The sequence below is a fragment of the Oculina patagonica genome, chromosome 10 (assembly GCF_052425735.1).
Source record: "Oculina patagonica isolate OP01 chromosome 10, crgOcupat, whole genome shotgun sequence".
Taxonomy (NCBI): domain Eukaryota; kingdom Metazoa; phylum Cnidaria; class Anthozoa; order Scleractinia; family Oculinidae; genus Oculina; species Oculina patagonica.
The window spans coordinates 8,384,862-8,401,572 of record NC_135767.1 but is presented as its reverse complement, the minus strand read 5'-3'; the positions used below and the strand labels follow the sequence as shown (position 1 = coordinate 8,401,572).

The 16,711-nt window shown below is 37.2% G+C and overlaps 1 protein-coding gene and 1 long non-coding RNA gene across 2 annotated transcripts; one reads left to right on the top strand and one right to left on the bottom strand.

Moving 5' to 3' along the window:
* Window positions 1–9,143: 9,143 nt before the first annotated feature.
* LOC144667413 (transcription factor HES-7.1-A-like) lies at window positions 9,144–11,618 on the top strand. Its single transcript, XM_078528810.1, has 4 exons — window positions 9,144–9,332; window positions 9,786–9,881; window positions 10,251–10,344; window positions 11,038–11,618. The coding sequence occupies exons 1-4, from the start codon at window positions 9,270–9,272 to the stop codon at window positions 11,433–11,435; spliced, it is 651 nt and encodes a 216-aa protein (XP_078384936.1). The 5' UTR covers window positions 9,144–9,269; the 3' UTR covers window positions 11,436–11,618.
* A 3,910-nt stretch (window positions 11,619–15,528) lies between these two features.
* Window positions 15,529–16,355, bottom strand: LOC144627947 (uncharacterized). Its single transcript, XR_013566180.1, has 2 exons — window positions 15,980–16,355; window positions 15,529–15,883 (listed from the first exon to the last, which is right to left on the bottom strand). It is a non-coding gene; the product is annotated as an uncharacterized LOC144627947 (long non-coding RNA).
* Window positions 16,356–16,711: the final 356 nt, after the last annotated feature.

The window sequence follows — 16,711 nt, the reverse complement described above, 5'->3', positions numbered from 1 at the left end:
TCTTTGTGGCGAAGTCATAGAAAAATTGTTGGCTTTAAACAACTGATTTGCCATCCTCTCGATCCCACTCGGCCATACCGTTTCTTATTAATAAGAGAAAAATTTCACTTTTAAGTTATCTGGCCATAAAATCTTGGATCTTCAAACCTTCAGTTCTCCCGATATTATAGCCGAACTTTCTTCTGTTCGAATTGGCAATTTTAATATGGAAGCCAACATCAACAAATTTGATGATCCTGCAACTAAGTATAGCTTTAAATAATACGGATTCGACAGTTTTCGGCGACCACTCTGCTCGATGGTGCAATTCAGACATTTTGTAATATCTCAACTCTTACCTTTTTATCTTTAGTATTACAGCACACTTTCCTTTCTTTAACTCTGGAAAATTTTGATACTGTTTCTCAGTTCACAACTTCAAAACAAAACCTCACGAAGTTGGTCCGCATTGCCCTATATATTTTCAGAGATCTCCTCTGTATTTGAGTTCAAAAATATAGCACTACTCTTAACAAAATAATATAGATGGAAAATCTTATTGTTTGTTAATTTAATTTGCACTTCCAATATACTACAATAAAACTATTCACACACTTCTAGTGTCACGAAAGGCTTTTGCCTGAAGTACATAGCAAACAGAAGGTTTAATTTCAGTCATGCCTTATACAAAACGTTTCTCATTCCTTTTTCCATCTCCATATTTTTTAACGTTAGATGTATTTAAGAATATTTCTGAGTGAAATAAAGGTTCACAATATTTCTTAGTTTCATTTTGTTGGTTGTTTATTTGAAAATGCACTGCGGTATTGTACAAAGGAATTATCGATTTTGTGCATTCTTGGAAATTGAAAACACATTCGTTATCACATCTGGCACATGTGGTGATCCTTCTTTCTTAACGCATTATTCAAGTTACTCCCTACATTGTTTTATTTTGAATACCACTGTATTATTTCATTCTCTGCCTGCTTCGTTGTATCGTGTTCAGTATCAAATAATTAAAGGTTACGTGTTTTGTGGTTATTATGAGGAAATGAAAAATGGAAATTGATATTCGGTATTCTAGACTGGATTCGCCGCCGTTTCCGTAAACAAAAGTTGATATTATCAATAACAAACGTTTCGTAAGCATGTTATTTGGGCTGGTTTTCTTCGGTAGTAGATTTATTTTAACCATATACGTTTCAAAAGTGTTCAAATACTGTTCGAAAGTGGAGTGTGTTTTTGACACAATTAAAGAGGCTATGTACGTGAGTTCTTGATAAACTTCACGTTAGTTAATATTCAAGTTCTCTGTTTGTCATCTGTCTCAGTCTTCGTCCAAACTTTCAACCAAATCATCTTTGTTTATTTTTAGTCTTATCTTACGTCTTCTGTGATTTTCTTTCTAAGAGACTATTACTGTGGCGTTCTCTGATTAGAAAAAAAAGTTTGGGTACATCGGACACAACAGCTTTTCATCCATGCCTCAACGAAGTCGTAGTATGTTCCATTTCATGTTCGCAGTTCTAAACTGTTACCCTTTGATACCATGCTAACTCACTGCAATAAATGCAGTAATAAAAGTGGAATTTCTTGTATATGCAGTTCAAACCGTATCGGGAGCTGCGTTGAGGCATGTATATTAGCTAGACGACTGTCAGTCTTGCATAGTCCCTTAAAGGGACTGCGACACGAGAAGTCTTCTAAGTTTTTAGTGTACTGAACTATGCTAGAACTGTGAGGGTTCACTCGCTTGTCCACAACAATTACCTTTAAAAATAAAAAAAGCATAAATTCATTCTCCAAAATGTTAATAAACCGTATTCAATGGATTTTATGTGATTTTTTTTCCTAGTAACACTGTCAAACTTGAAAACGTCGACCCGACATTTTCCAGTTTAAATAAAAACTGAGGTCTTTTTTCTTCCTAGCCATCAATAGCCACACCATTTTAAATCAATTTCCACGACTAGTACAGTACGCTTTAGCAAGGCCAGCAATCCATAAGTGGATTTCCAACTAATACCAACGCCTTCAGCGGATTTCATGAAGCTTTAAAACTCCTTGACACTGCCCTTTTAATTCCGTGTACAATACAACATTCTTATTGCAGGAAAGGATGCAAACAATTCGTTTCTGTTTAGATAGACGGCAACCAGTCCCCAGACACTATACTTAGGGATTTCCTAGTCCAATTAGGAAAAGAACTCGATAGTACTTAATTAAACGGAAATGGGTGCTAATTCAGTTATGGGACCACCCTTCTCAGACGGGATAACGGGAAGCACATTTTTGAATTAGACACCCGACTTGAGATAATCTCTGGAGACATACAAACCGATGAACGAGCAGAAAACCACAAACAGAAAGGTCAATTAAAAGAAATTTAGCATTTCAGTTGCAATGGCCACATTGAAAAATTCTTTTCGGTAAAAATTGAAAGGGACTGTCGAATTTGGTTTGAGTCGATACAGTTGCAGTTTGGCAAAACTAGTGTCCGAAGTGAGATCCCTACGTGATTTTAGCTTTGCTGGGTACTTCCCGAATATTCCCCGGTATTAATTAAGCAAAACAACAGTTTTTGTTGTGTTAGTTAACAGTAACAAAAGCTGTTACCTCTGTGCTTCACTTGGCTAACGAGCAACGACAACAGTTATATAAGATCCTTAAAAGGAAAACTCGCTTGGTTGCCAAGTGGAAAAAATATCTGGATCAAACCTGTGCATGGAGACGTATAGCTATCTTATGGTTTGAAAATCATTTTGTCTGAAAATTGCTAGTGCAGGGAAGTATATTTTTGTTACTCCGTTTTTAATTTAATCAGTCTTTTTTTTAATTTCACATATAAATTGACTGAAGCTCATGATTTTTTCAACCACAAGTATACTACCAATAGAATAAAAAAATTTAAACTCAGTTAAAAAACAAATAGAACATAGTAAACAAATTAAAAAAAAAATAGCTGAGATTTTGGGCCTACTCCAAGGAACTAACGTCGCACTTATTTTCGGTGACTTTTAAGGCGATTTTATGCAGATTAAGATAACTGAAAATAGTTTGTGAAGCAATTTAAGAGGGGCTTTCGGCGACTTAAGGCGATTTGGGCGTTTTTATACAGCTTTTATAGGCAACTAAAAATAAAATTGTATAGCGGAATCACTCACTCGTCGGCGCCACTAATGCAGCCCATGATGATCACCAGAACTCGCTAGGATTCTTGTTGAGCATGTCAAATGTACACCGAAGTCACTTTTTTTTACCTAGTTTAATGAAACCTTTGGGAAATTAATGGATCATTTATCAGTTTTATTTCTAAACGGGGTTAAGGTTAGAACTTTGCTTCCACTTTTTAAACATTTATTCAAGTTTTTGTGACAATCAAGTAGGGTTCAGAATTATTTATATACAACATTGATTAAGCGAAGCAAGCGAAGATTAAACTTTGAAATAAACTTCTCAGCAACTTAGAATTTCCCGCAGTGTCAGAGTTCTAATAAGTCTGCCTTTTCTTGAAAATTAAAAAACGGTTAAATGAGTCAATTAATGTGGTCCTGGGTTTGATGAGCAGTATTTTTTATTTCACCATTTATACTGATAAAAATTTTGCTCTGCAACAAGGTATTTCTAACTTCTAAGTCTGAGGATGAAACCTTAGTGTATGGACAATATTCAAGTAACAGCTACTGAGCACTACTTTTATGTTATATTGTTTATTATACTGTTTAAAGTGGTAAGATAACGTCTAAGTTTGTGGATAAAACCCAAGTGTGTGTCCATTCCCCGGAATGAAAGCTATCAATGACTGAGCAGTACTTTCATGTGGTACTGTTTATTATGCTGTACAATGTGGTTCTATCTTCTAAGTCTGAGAATGAAGCCCTAGTGTGTGACCATTCGAATGAAAGCTCTTGGCAGTATGTTTTTAGGGCTGTTCGTTTTTCAATCGTCTTACGTGGAAATCTTCCAAAAACTTGCTAAATCAAGACCAAGACATTACTTGCTGCTTATAACAAAAGGTTTGTTGCTCGATCGATACTCTCAACTATCGAAACACTAAATGGATTATTAAAAATTCTACTTATTTGTCAAGCCTATAAAAGAACTGATGTGTGCGTCTCAGAACCTTAAAATGAATTGAAATAAAACAAAGATATAAAAGCTGGCCCAGCTGTATGTCTGTTGAAATAGATACGTGATCTTATCTGGACTTCTTAGACTAAGCCACGAACTATGGATCCTCTATGGATGCAATAAGAAACCTTCCCTAATAGGTTTTAAAAGTGTTGTTGTATCTTCATTCATTCAACAGAGTCTCAACATTGTTGGATTTGAATGAGCAGATGTCTAAAAGCGGGTGGAATAATTTCTGGATCCGAACAGCATTTTCAATCTGTTCATCTCTAATTGTCCCGTGCTATACCTGTAAACCTTATTTCTTAGAGCTCGCACGAAGGGTCGGATAAACAGAGATGTTATAGCTACCTGCAAGAAGCGTTGCTTTACAATGGGGGCGTATTTGTTTAAACTGAAAAGTTCTAATCAAATCTATTCATCTGCGTTCAAGTCGAAACATGTATCAAAGAGATTCATAAATCTGTTCTTTGACTAGAACAAGTTGGAACATGCCGTATTTGAATAAAAGTAAGAGTCTTCAAATTGCAACATTTCCTCTTCATTATGTTCAATTTTTATAACTTCACGAATTCGTAATGATTTTTAATTAAAAAATCCGTTTATTACCGCTAAGGAGAACTAGCTCACATTGAAAAAGTACGCTCTGAAATACTATCATTAGCTTGTCTCTGACATTCCCTCACAATTGCCTCATTTTTCCACCACCTATGTTGCTTTAATTATAAATCTTTCAAAACTAACACTGTTTCGAGGTTTTCACTCAGTATTTGAAAGGAATTTTGTACATCGCAATATAACAAACTGATCAATTTTCTTCTATAAATTTACTTTCTGCGGTGGCTACCTACGTTAGCAAAAACTGATACTATAAGTCGGCCGATCTATCTTAAAAGATGTAACAATGTTCTCTATTTATAGAGAGCTGAAAAAGAATAATTCTTGTTGAAAACAATTGATAACACATCAAAATAGAGTTATATATTGCCTTTGCAAGGCATAAAGGCCTGACCAAACGGAGACGCAAGTAGACGCTTAGCTTGCGTCCCGATTTGCGTCTCCGTTTGGCCAGAACTTAGGGGCACCTGCGTTGACTTACGATGACTTGCGTTCACTTAAGGGTCATCTAAAACAAATATCAGAACATTTTAGTTAATTTCGGAGGGTCTTTCTTTCGGGATTTTCTATCAACCGTGAAGTCTATCAACTTTCGAAATTCACGGTACCCTGACAAGATGTCAGTCAGATCTTTAAAAATTGTTATTTTTACTATTTTTTACCCACATGAATGCAGACTTCGTCTCCGTCATTGATACTAATCAATTCTTACAAAGTTAAAATATCGGCATTTGTTTTAATTTTGTTTTCATATAAGAGGGAGCCAAAGTCTTCCTTCCAATTATGTTTTTATGTTCAACCGCTAGCGCCTAGACTGCAAAACAGTCGTATCTTTTGCGAACGCGCTCGGTCTTGAAACGAGAGCGAGATGTCTGTAGCCAATGTCAATAGAGAAAAAACGACTGTTTTGCAGTCTAGCTAGCGCCAGATTAAGGGCGTGCATTCACTTATAATTAATTCAGTCTATATTCTCGGTATCCGAGATCATGACTGCAGTACTGACGGAGGGCCCATATGTATAAGGCAACTGAAGAAAAACAATCAGAACGGAGCAAATTCTAATGGCGCTCTTGTTTCTTTTCATTCACAGTCTACTCGCTACCCGGCGCAAATGCCAAACCATAATACATCCACTTGTGAAACAAACAGGAGCTTAAAACAACAGAACAGAACAAAGTACTGATGTTTAAAGGGGCTTTGTGACGAATTTTAACAGATTTTTGAACAGCCAAAATTAATATTTGGGTCGAGTAGGAAACCTTAAACTAATGGTCTATTTTTATTAAAAATTGATATGTTGGAGCACTGAAACTGTTAACAAGCGTCTTTGGCTGCGGATGGCTCGCATTAAAACGGATTGCAACTTGAAAAACTGTTTCCGCGCGTCTTCAAAAAAATCGATATTTATAGCCGTAGCTTGATTTTTTGTCCGCCAATTAAGGTTATATTTAACAATTAGACTACGAGCCCAAGTTTTCTATGAGCAAATAGTCAACGAGGCGCAGCCGAGTTGACTATCGCTCATAGAAAACGAGGGCGAGTAGTCTAATTGTTTTAGTAGAAACTCTAAAGGATTGCAGTCCAAAACCTACAATATTGTGCACTTTGAAGACAAAAAACAAGAAAATTTACCGCTTAAAGAGCTACGCGAGCGCGCGACTGTTTTCTATCGGCGAATAGAAATCAGTGGGAGAACCAATCAGATTCGCGGATTTACATTAGAACACAGCTGAGTTTCTACTAAATTCCTTTAGATTTTCAAAGATAATGTTTTTCGTGGTTAATGTTGCCTACCACTATTATCAGAACAGATAAAACTGAAAAGCACTGTTTCAAAACAAAACAGAGCTCTGCTCAGTGTTTTAATGTTGCTGCTACTGAAACCGTTTTTTTTTTCTGGTTCCTGCCCGGCACAAATGGCAGATCACCAAACGATCAGTTTACTTTCTGGGGCATTTCTAAGAAGCCATAGATTTTTTCTGTCATAACATGGCAACTGCACAACGAAAACGTGCGTTTAAAACGGAGGGTTTCGCGATGTATACTGTTATATAATCGTTTGAACAATTTAAGAGGACATTTTATGATGATCATATTGTTATATTTAGGAAAAACTAACAACCAAACTCAAACAAGCGAACGAGTGTTGCTGTTTTAAGCGATCATAATATTGAAATAATATTGCCATACATGGAAAGATCAGTCAAAATTTGTACTACTGCACAAAGTTTCAGCACAAAAGGCTGGAATGTCGGTGAAGGAAAAGCATTATTAATGGATAATTTTCGAACGGATAAACTGACTAACCTTCCCAGCATATAAATCTCATTATCAAAACTTTAGCAGCTTAAAAATACTCCTAGTGCGAAAATTCAACCTAGTGTGTAGAAATTTATAAATTATACCAAAATTCAAGGGATCTGCTCCTTTCATTTATGCAAATATTTTTCTTGTTGCTTGCTTGTTTAGTTATAGGTGACTATTGTGACGTCATCGCGCGAACAAGGAACGCGAACAGACGCCGTTGTCGGCGTAATTAGCACGGCGAGTAACAAAGCGATGAATGGAAACTAATCTTGTTTTTGGTATTCTTATGCCTAATCATTTAAAGTGCAATTAGTGGTTTAAAAAACGTAGGAAAACAATTAAAACCCTGTCACGTACTTGTTGTAGTGAAGGTACAGTGAAGGTTAAAAGTTTTCTCGAGTTCTTTTAACTCGCAAACTAACCGTCACTTGTACTGTGGCTTAGCGAAGTGGTGAATGAATTTGAAACTAGGTTGAAGTATAGAATCCAAAATGCAAGACTTTTTTTCGTCTGCAAAAGGCTAAGAATACACTTCTTCCAAACTATGAAACGCGTGTGAGATAACTATCACTGCTCCTTCAATCTGGACGGAAAGTATAAGGTAGTTTGAGATAACTTGAAAAAAACTCCATGTGCCTCACTTCGGCCTGCTTGCGGATCTAAGACGTTTTTTCCTCGTGCGCGCTTTCGTGCTTTCGCGGTCGAAGAAGATAGTAGTTGACCGTTTACGAGAGAAAATCGAACTATAAAACTTACATAAAATTGGATGTGAAGGATAAGTCTAACTGATGTTAGAAATTTAAGGCAAATGTAGGTCATATAAAAGCTTAATGAAGCACACTTGGCAAAAAAATGAGTTCACATAAATGTTGAATTGTACGTTCTTAACACGGTGTTTTAATTTCCATGGCTACATCCTTTTAGTCAAAATGATAAAGGACCTGAACTAATAACATAAAACATTCTCACGAGCCGTCGTGTGACCAACGGCGAGAGAAAAAAAAAATGCGGCTTCCACGCGGCTTCTTCAGTTTTTCCCGCGTGTATTTTCGCTCCTCCTTCCTCTTGTTTTTCTTGGCTTGGAAACTTCACGTTTAATATGCAACAATGTTTTCCCGTTGCAATCTTTTCTTTCACTACTTAAAAAGTCTTACATTTTTGTGTTCGATTTATCACTTTTCGTCTACTTGCTTGCGAAATTTTATTTGCACGCTCTTTTACGCCTTGGCGGGACAAACTGTCTTTGATGAAAAAACGAAAAACCGTCAACAAAAAAGTTTTAGACTTTATTAACTTCCATGACACATCTTCAAATCATCTTAGGCATTTCCTTAATCTCTGATGGATTGTTTTCGACAGAACTCTCTGAGGAATTGTTTTCGAAAGTAAAAAGAGAATAAAAACATGTCTACAAATGACGCGTAATTATCCCATTTGTTGTACCACCAGCGTCGAAGGAATCCTTGGAACTCGTTTCACTTTCTCAAGTTTGAGATAAAATACAAATACAGGCGCAAACGAGCGACCTTACCGTGGGAAAATAAAACGTGCTATTGTTATTTAAATGTTGTGTGTACCCCCGTGTGAAGCGCATAACAAAAGCTTGTCACTAGAATCACAACCAGAAAAGTAAATTCCCTTTTATAAACACACGTGGAGCGAGATGCGTGTAAGCGGACACGACTTCCGTGAGAAAATAACTCGAACTCGAAGCTTAAGGCTGACGGGGAGTTTTTAAAACTACGGTGAAAAAACGCGCACAGGCGACGTAAAGTTGCTTTGATCTTGCACGCGCGTTCTCGCTTTTTTAAGTCGCGGCACTCGCAATGTTTTGCCGCTAATTAAGCGAGCTGGAGGTTTGAAAACAACTAGCCAATCACACGAGCGTTCTCACACTCGTCACGCGCGGCTAGCTTCTTCGAGGTTTTGTAGCAGGCGGTCGGCATGTGCCTATTCAGTATGAACCAATCAGAATCGGACGTTCCCACGGTAGTGTTATTGTTAAGTTAATATGATAGTCCTTAACTATTAAGGTTATTGTTTAACGTTATGTTTCCACTAAAGTGTTTACAAATATTTGACAATGAAGTCACTGCGAAAGCATTTTTTGCAAGGAGGAGTTGGTCTTGTTGACGTTAAATAGCTAATGTAGTTTGAAGACGCAAGCTAGTCGCTCGCAGACACCAGTCTTATTGCAACTCGCGCTTCGCTCTCGACTTCATTTTGTAATTATGGCGTATCACGGACACGATGCCACGGATTTTGTCAGCAAAATTCGCGTGGAACGCAGAAAGGTAAGGAATTTTTTAATCTTTTCATAGTTTTTCAAGAAATGTGAAAATTTGATTGGACTATTGACAAATCAAACCATTTTGCTGAACAAGTCAAATTGTTTGAGAACTTGCGTAAAACGACTGTTCCAATTAAATAAAAGAAGTCAATTTTATACTTTAAGAAAAGATTAAGAATGGTAAATTTTTGATGTTTAAAGAAAGTTGTTGCAAGTATTTTGCTTTAATAGATAATAAAATATACCCTTGGCTGAATGTTCGTCAGCGCATGTCGGCCATTAGTGTAGAAGTTGTAAAATCAATGCATCGAAAATGCCCAATCAGCATTTTTCTGTATGCAGGTTGACACACATTGTAACAGTTCAGCAACTTTTAATCCCAGAAGGTACTTGCTATGAAAATAAAATTTTAACGCACGATCAAGTTAATAATTCCTTCTCGGATTTTTAATTCTAGGCTCAAAAACCAAGGATTGAGAAACTAAGACGTGACAGAATTAATGGAAGCCTGGATGAAATAAAGCACTTAGTTCTGGAGGCTTTGAATAAGGATGTAAGTATTAATTCCGTATTTTTAAAGTTACTCACTCTTTGTTACTCACTTTGGAGGTAAGAGATTTAAAGTTGATAATATGTAACAGTGTATTAATATTAATGTATTTACATGTAAAGCACGACTAGCGTAGTTTACCTTTCCGTGATTTACGCTTTAATTTTAGGAGCATTTACAAAGAAAATTCGCTCCTTGAATGAGAATTCTTCTCCCGTTTTCTCTCGTTACAACTTTTCTTACGTGAATCTTAGCTTCCCCCGGCCTTAATTTGAACTGTCTTCATAGAATATCATCTATATATCAGCTATAATCTTCTTTAATCTGTTTGAAATCATTACTTACGAAAAATTTTGCTTTGTTGTTATTTAGACTTCACGGTACTCAAAGATGGAAAAAGCGGACATTTTAGAAATGACTGTTCAGTTTTTAAAGGGAGCCCAAGCAAGAAAAAGAATTCAAGCAGGTTAGTAAACCCAACAACTAGTTTAAGCTACTTAATAAAACATAAATTTCGTCAACAAAAAGTTCAGTGGCTAATAGCTTTTGAATTGTCAGATACATTGTTCTATACACATTCCTCTTTCAAATTGAAATCATTTAGCATTGATCCACCCACACCAGGTGATCGTTCAGTGAGGCTTACCAGTTCCCACGTGATTTTTATAAATTGCTATAAATGACAAATTGTTAAAAGTATCACAGTTGGAAAGAATGTCATGACGTCAGTAACTGAGCTAACTTTGAAACGAGTCGCGTAAACAGAATGAGAGTTACAGACGCAAAAAGTTCGCAATTTTAGACGTGTTGTTTGTGTTGGTACGCAGTGGCTTATTTTGTCAATGATCCAAAATTAAAAAAGCGACATGGTACCCGATAAATTTCTTGAGTGGTAGATTTCAGTCAAAAAAACATTTCAAGTTGTTTTGAACGTTGAACAAGAATACCATCCTACAGCTAAGATGAAAGGCATTTAAGCTACGAGATTAAATATGAAAAGAAAAGATTCGCGGGTGATGCTATTAATTTTTTCCTGTGTGTAGTATAAAATTGTATAAAAACCAATAACGCTAATTTGTAAGTAAGCAGTAGGGCTTTAATGCTAAAATCTTTAAAAGATCTTCATTTGAAACTAAAATTTATGATTTTCATTTTCTAGGCATAAGATCGCAAGTTGAACACACGGCAGAGCTGAAAGACACTACCACTCACGAGAGACATTTGGTCGCAGCTCCACAAATGCCTTGTATGACGCAAGAACAACTTCTCATGGGCATGACCGCTGACGTAAAACCCATTCCAATGCTGTCGCATGCGATGTCGCCTTTCGTCTCAGCTCCAATGGTTGCCATGGCACCCCAACCGACAATTGTATGGCTACCTTATCCTTCACCACCACCATCACCCACGGAGCAAACAAAAGAAACTGCTGACTCGACGATCAAGCAAAGCAACGCCACGCGACCCGGAACCGGAAACGACCTTTCGAAAAATTGCCCAAGCCCGATAGTGACGTCACCTAGCAACGCAATGCTGCCAGTTTGGAGGCCATGGTGACCAACTTGAGGTCGAAGACAATTGTAAAGAATTATTTCCAGAGAAAAATGTAGTATGACTCCGGGAGTTTTATAAAGAAAATGTTAATGTTCAAAGAATAAGAATTAGATTTTTCAATTCAGTGTATTCATTGAATACAAATTTCTCACCATAATTTTTACAAACAATAAATTGAAATATTATTTAAAATGGTGTATTTTATTTTGTACAGCAACGTACTTAAGGCTTGGGTACACCTGAAGGCCGTTTTCCACTGCTTAACTTGGGTTAAATGCAAAAAACTCGTTCGCGTTCAAAAATTCAAAAATCGTCAGCTCATTACGCAAAACCAAGTTTTGCGGTGTTTTGTAATTTTTTTTGGTGATTCTTGGAGATGTTTAGGAGGAGGTAGTTTTTCTCAAAGGATTGATAAAGTTTACGGAGAAATAAGGAATTTTGAAGATTAAATATGATTTTAAAATTAGAATTTGAAGTTAGAAATTAGCAGATGGGCACCAAACAGTCGCCCCCTTGTTAACCTGGGGTGCTCTTGCATGGGGTCAACTGTCTGGTGGTGTTTCAATTTTTTCTTTTTCCAATCCCTTCTTTAAACCCTTAAAATGTCATTCAAATTCAGGCAGAACTTTACCCTAGTCTTTTTACACTTTCTCTCGCTGATCTTTGTAGATGGGAATTAATTTGGTGATTCCTCAAGACAAACCCACAATTGATGAAACTATATTCTCATCGCTTGTTTTCTTGTCTATATCTTGATATTGCAAGGAGAAATTAACATTTGATCAAAGTGGGTTTCAAAGAGAAGCACAAACTGAACACAAACTGAACACACTGTCTTCAGAAATCTAAAAAAAAGATCTTTGTTGCGCTCAGTTTTCTACAGACCCAGTGTCCATTAAGCTTCAGCACATTTACACTTGAGGGTTGGGGGAAAGGTAAAAATCTGTGATCATTTCTAAACCTTACATGTTTCGTCGCAAATCTTCCTAGAATGCAGGAAATAGCATCTTAACAATTGTAAGGGCATGCCCCGCTGTCTCGTTGCAACTGCCACGGGGCCCCTTTTTCGAATTTCCTGGTTCCACCCCTAATTCCTTGGACTGTTCACAGCCCTTTTTTTTCTAGTATTTTTCTTCAATCGTTAAACACGGGGAAAGAATCGAGAGAGAACTGGACGACAACGCAAAACGGCAGGCGCGAGGGGGTGTGGGCGGGAGGCTTCGCTCGATCACCGCCCCAGCCCCCTCGTGCTTCGCATTCGCGCTCGCTTGGCTCGCTGTTTCTTTCGCGTTGAAAAATAGAGAGGCTGTGAAGAGTCTACTAATTCCTACTAATCTACTTTCCCTGAAAGATCATCGAAAACGAAGGGAATAACTAACGCTGACAGCAAAAATGCAATCGCAGAAACTTTTCCCTCCTTCCTCTTAACTTCCATAATTTTCACACGGCCATTTTACCTGCCTCTTTAAAGGACGGTCTTAGAAAAGGTCTATCCCGGCTTTGGCAGTAGAAAAGACAAGTGTTTTTTTAAAAGAGACCGGACACTTTCAGAGAGAAGCGAACAGGTTGGGAGAGGCGAGTCCGTTTCTTCTTCTAAGAAGAAGACAGCAAGGTCTAGTGGTTTTGGCCGGGCGCTGATTTGTTCCCGGTCGTCCCGAGTTTATATCCTCGGTTCACTGGTCTTCCTCCTGGGATTTATATTTTTAACCATGTTATGTTCATTAACAATGTTCGCCGTTTTAGCGGCATGTCTGGAAGCTAACTATCTCGAAGCTAAGTGCCGTGTCCACTTTGAACAACATTTACATTTTTTTACAAGAAGACAAGCCAAGGCCGATCATCGCTCGATTTTTGCGCCGGATATTCTGATATATGTTCTGATAGGAAACGTCGAATTCCAAGCGCAAAAAAGCTGATAAGAAAGGGTTTAAAATATCGGCGGAAGGAAATAGTGGATCGAAATAAATAAATAAAAAGGAGATGGAAAATCAACATTATTTGGAGCCGGATAAAATGCTATCCACTAGAATGGTTAGATTTCCCCACTATGGGCAAGTAGTTGCTGTTAAAATCCCCCTGCTATACCTTCTTCTTCAACACTGATGGGTGCATAAGGTCAAATTTGTCCAACCCGGCTTTTCAGTGTTTGTGATCGACGTTTTCCCTTGGTGTTATTCCCGACAAAGCTTTCAGTAAACAGAGTTGTGAAAACTATTAGCAAAAGGTTATCCCCAAATTCTTTGACAGGTTTATAAATAGCGTACAGTCTGGTTGGTGAGCCAATCAGATTTCCGGAAAATGAAACGGAACGTATTGTTGATTTCTTGCTGTGTGACTTTGGTATATATATCCCACCTCGTGACTTTCTTTGGAAAAGTTTGTATTATACTGTAAAAAATAGTTTTTGTTTTGTACCAGGTGTGAGTTCATTTGCTCAGTTATATTTTATCTTTTTGTAAAGGCAAATATTATGGTTTCAACGTTTCTACAATTTGGTGAGCCGTTTATTTATCCAGCGTCTATAAGTTCGCTGTGTTAACAGTTACTAGCAAACAGTAAACTAAGCAGGCAAGGGGCCGAAAAACCACAAGCCAAAATGGTTGAACATAAAAGCAGCAGAAATGTCAGGAACGGTGGGCGAAAAAAGCTTTTTGCAGCCCAGGGCTTTAATTTACAAGTCAGTGCGTTAAGACATATAATATATAAAGAGTGACAGAGCGCAAAGTTTTTACTGAATTGTTTTTCTCAGTAATAATTCGTTATTCCATGACAATATAAAAACAAACGGTTCCGAAAAGGTCTGCATTGTCTATTTTGTTTTTTCATTATCTTGTTTTGTGTGGTAAGACTGTTGTGGTTATTTCGACTATCAAATGAAAAAAAAGATAACCTTTCAGCTCTGGTCAACTAGAACAGCTGCGCCGAAAGAAAATATTGTTTAAGAGGTGTTATTTTTACCGTTTCGCTTTTTAAAACCTATAATTGCACATTGGAAATAAGTAGAAAACTGCTACATTTTCGTTTTGTTTGTCTCGCGTCATTTCCAAGGGAACCGGCGACTGGTATTAGCTGGAGTTGAGAGCAATCTTAGGGTAAATAACATGCTTCAATTAGTTTTCATTTTAACCTAAATAATACCATATCTAACTGTTAAAACGATCGCATTTTTTTTGTGCTTGTCGCTAATAAACTAAATGGCTGAAAACGAAAAAGATTCAAGCATCGAGCAGTATTTTTCTTTTATTAGCGGAAAGACAGAAAATGTATGTTCATTTCCATGTGCTAGGAATGGAATGACACAAGAAAACAGTAATTTTTTCCGCACTATTCAACAATTAGATTATGAACTCGAGTATAAGACTGCACGCTGTAGTGAAATCGCGCGCAGACGAATTATTTGCCTCTGGCAGCCGTGATCACGCGCTTGTTTATCAGTTAATTCGAAAATTTTCACGTTTTAAAAACGTGTAATAGTGACTATCATTCTTTTAGACTTCCCAAGAATAAAATAATCAAGTAACATTTCTAAATCTTCCTCCGAAACTTTACAAAAACAAGAAAACATACCCATTTTGTTGACTACCTCCAGCCACTGCGCACTAATGGGCCAATCAGATTGCAGAATTTGCATTAAAAACACTAGTAGAATTCTACTAAATCAAAATATTTTCAAGGGGGCAGATACGAGAGTAAAGACTTAATTAAACAGCCCCAACATTTCGGACAAACATTTTTGCGACACTTTTGTGTTATGACTAAGCATACATAACATGATCTTGAGCCGTTCCATGCGTCTTCTGATAACAAGAACTGCATCGAAGACTTAAGAGGCTGTATCTGTAATAGTGGTCTGCCCGATCTGGCTTGTTAAATAGATTTCGCTCTTTTCTAGTGTGTTGCAAGACTTCCATGTACTTATACTAAAAACACAATTCACTTGACCGGATCATAAATTTTTTTTCGAGTTTTTAAGGATTTTCGGTTCACCCGAACGAGCACTTGTAACGACCACTGTCAAGGCTTAAATTTACCACAACTTTGAAAATTAATTAAAAAAGAACTAACAACTTCTGTACCAAACAAACACTACAGCCTGTTAAATTATGTCTTTTTAATTTATCACACCAACTTTCACGAACATTGAGCTCGAATCAAGCTAGCAGCAAAACATTAACGACACCCCTATCACACACCTTGATGAAACACTTGAAAACGGCTCAGATTCAAACTTTATTTTTGAAAAAGTGAGGCGGTCTACTTCAATCAAACCAACGCAGCCGAAAAGTAGATGTAATAGAAAATGTTCCTATCGAAAAAAACCTTTTGGTATCGTCTTAATGAAATATTTACAGCTGTGTAAACTTGCCCAATTTCGAAGATCTTCATGTTTGCAGCTATTTTGAGGGACTCGTCAGGACGAGGAGTTTCATCAACTGGCCTCGCAGACATACCTAACACCATCAGAAATAAACAAAGATTAGATATAAATGCATTGCACTTCAACTGAAAGAGAATAAATCGTGTTTAAAAATGGAAGCTCGACTTACATTTCAACGATTTCTACGGGCGTAAGGTCATTCTTGTTCGAATTTCGCTTGATGATTCCACAACAAATAACAATATTTGACACGCAGACTTTGACTGAATGTAGCGTTTGAATCAGTTAATGGTAGGAACCTCGTGCTTTCCCTTCTTTACCGGCGTACAGCGAAGTTGGTTTCACGACAAAACAGCAAGCATCAGGTAAAGAAGACCAAACTGACATGTTTATCGATTGGTCGGTTATATACTTCATGTATGGAGTACCGTTGTGTACCGTATGTGTACCGTATAGTGCCTCATACATGAAGTAGTGACCGACAGGCCGTTTCTTCAGCTGTTTCTTCGACGTTCAACGTTTTGCGATGGAAAATCTTTGCTGTACGCCAGTAAGGAAAGAAAAGCACAAAGTTACTGCCTTGAGCTGATTCATAGGTTACATTAAGTCGAAGTTTGTATGTCAAATATTGTTATTTCTAGTGGAATCATCGAGCGAAATTCTAGTAACAACAGTACAGTATGTGGCCCTTGGTCCGCGAGTAAAAGTTATAAACTTGAATATCTTACCTGAATCAAAGCCCGATGAGCTGAAATTTTTCTTGAAGATAGATTTTATGTCTCTCTTTATAATTGCAAAGTGGCAATGCCTGAACTAAAATATATTTCGTGTAATTAAAAAAAAAATGACCGTGCTCGCAGGTCCTTGGTCCGCACATTTGGTCCTTTATCCGCGAGTCACG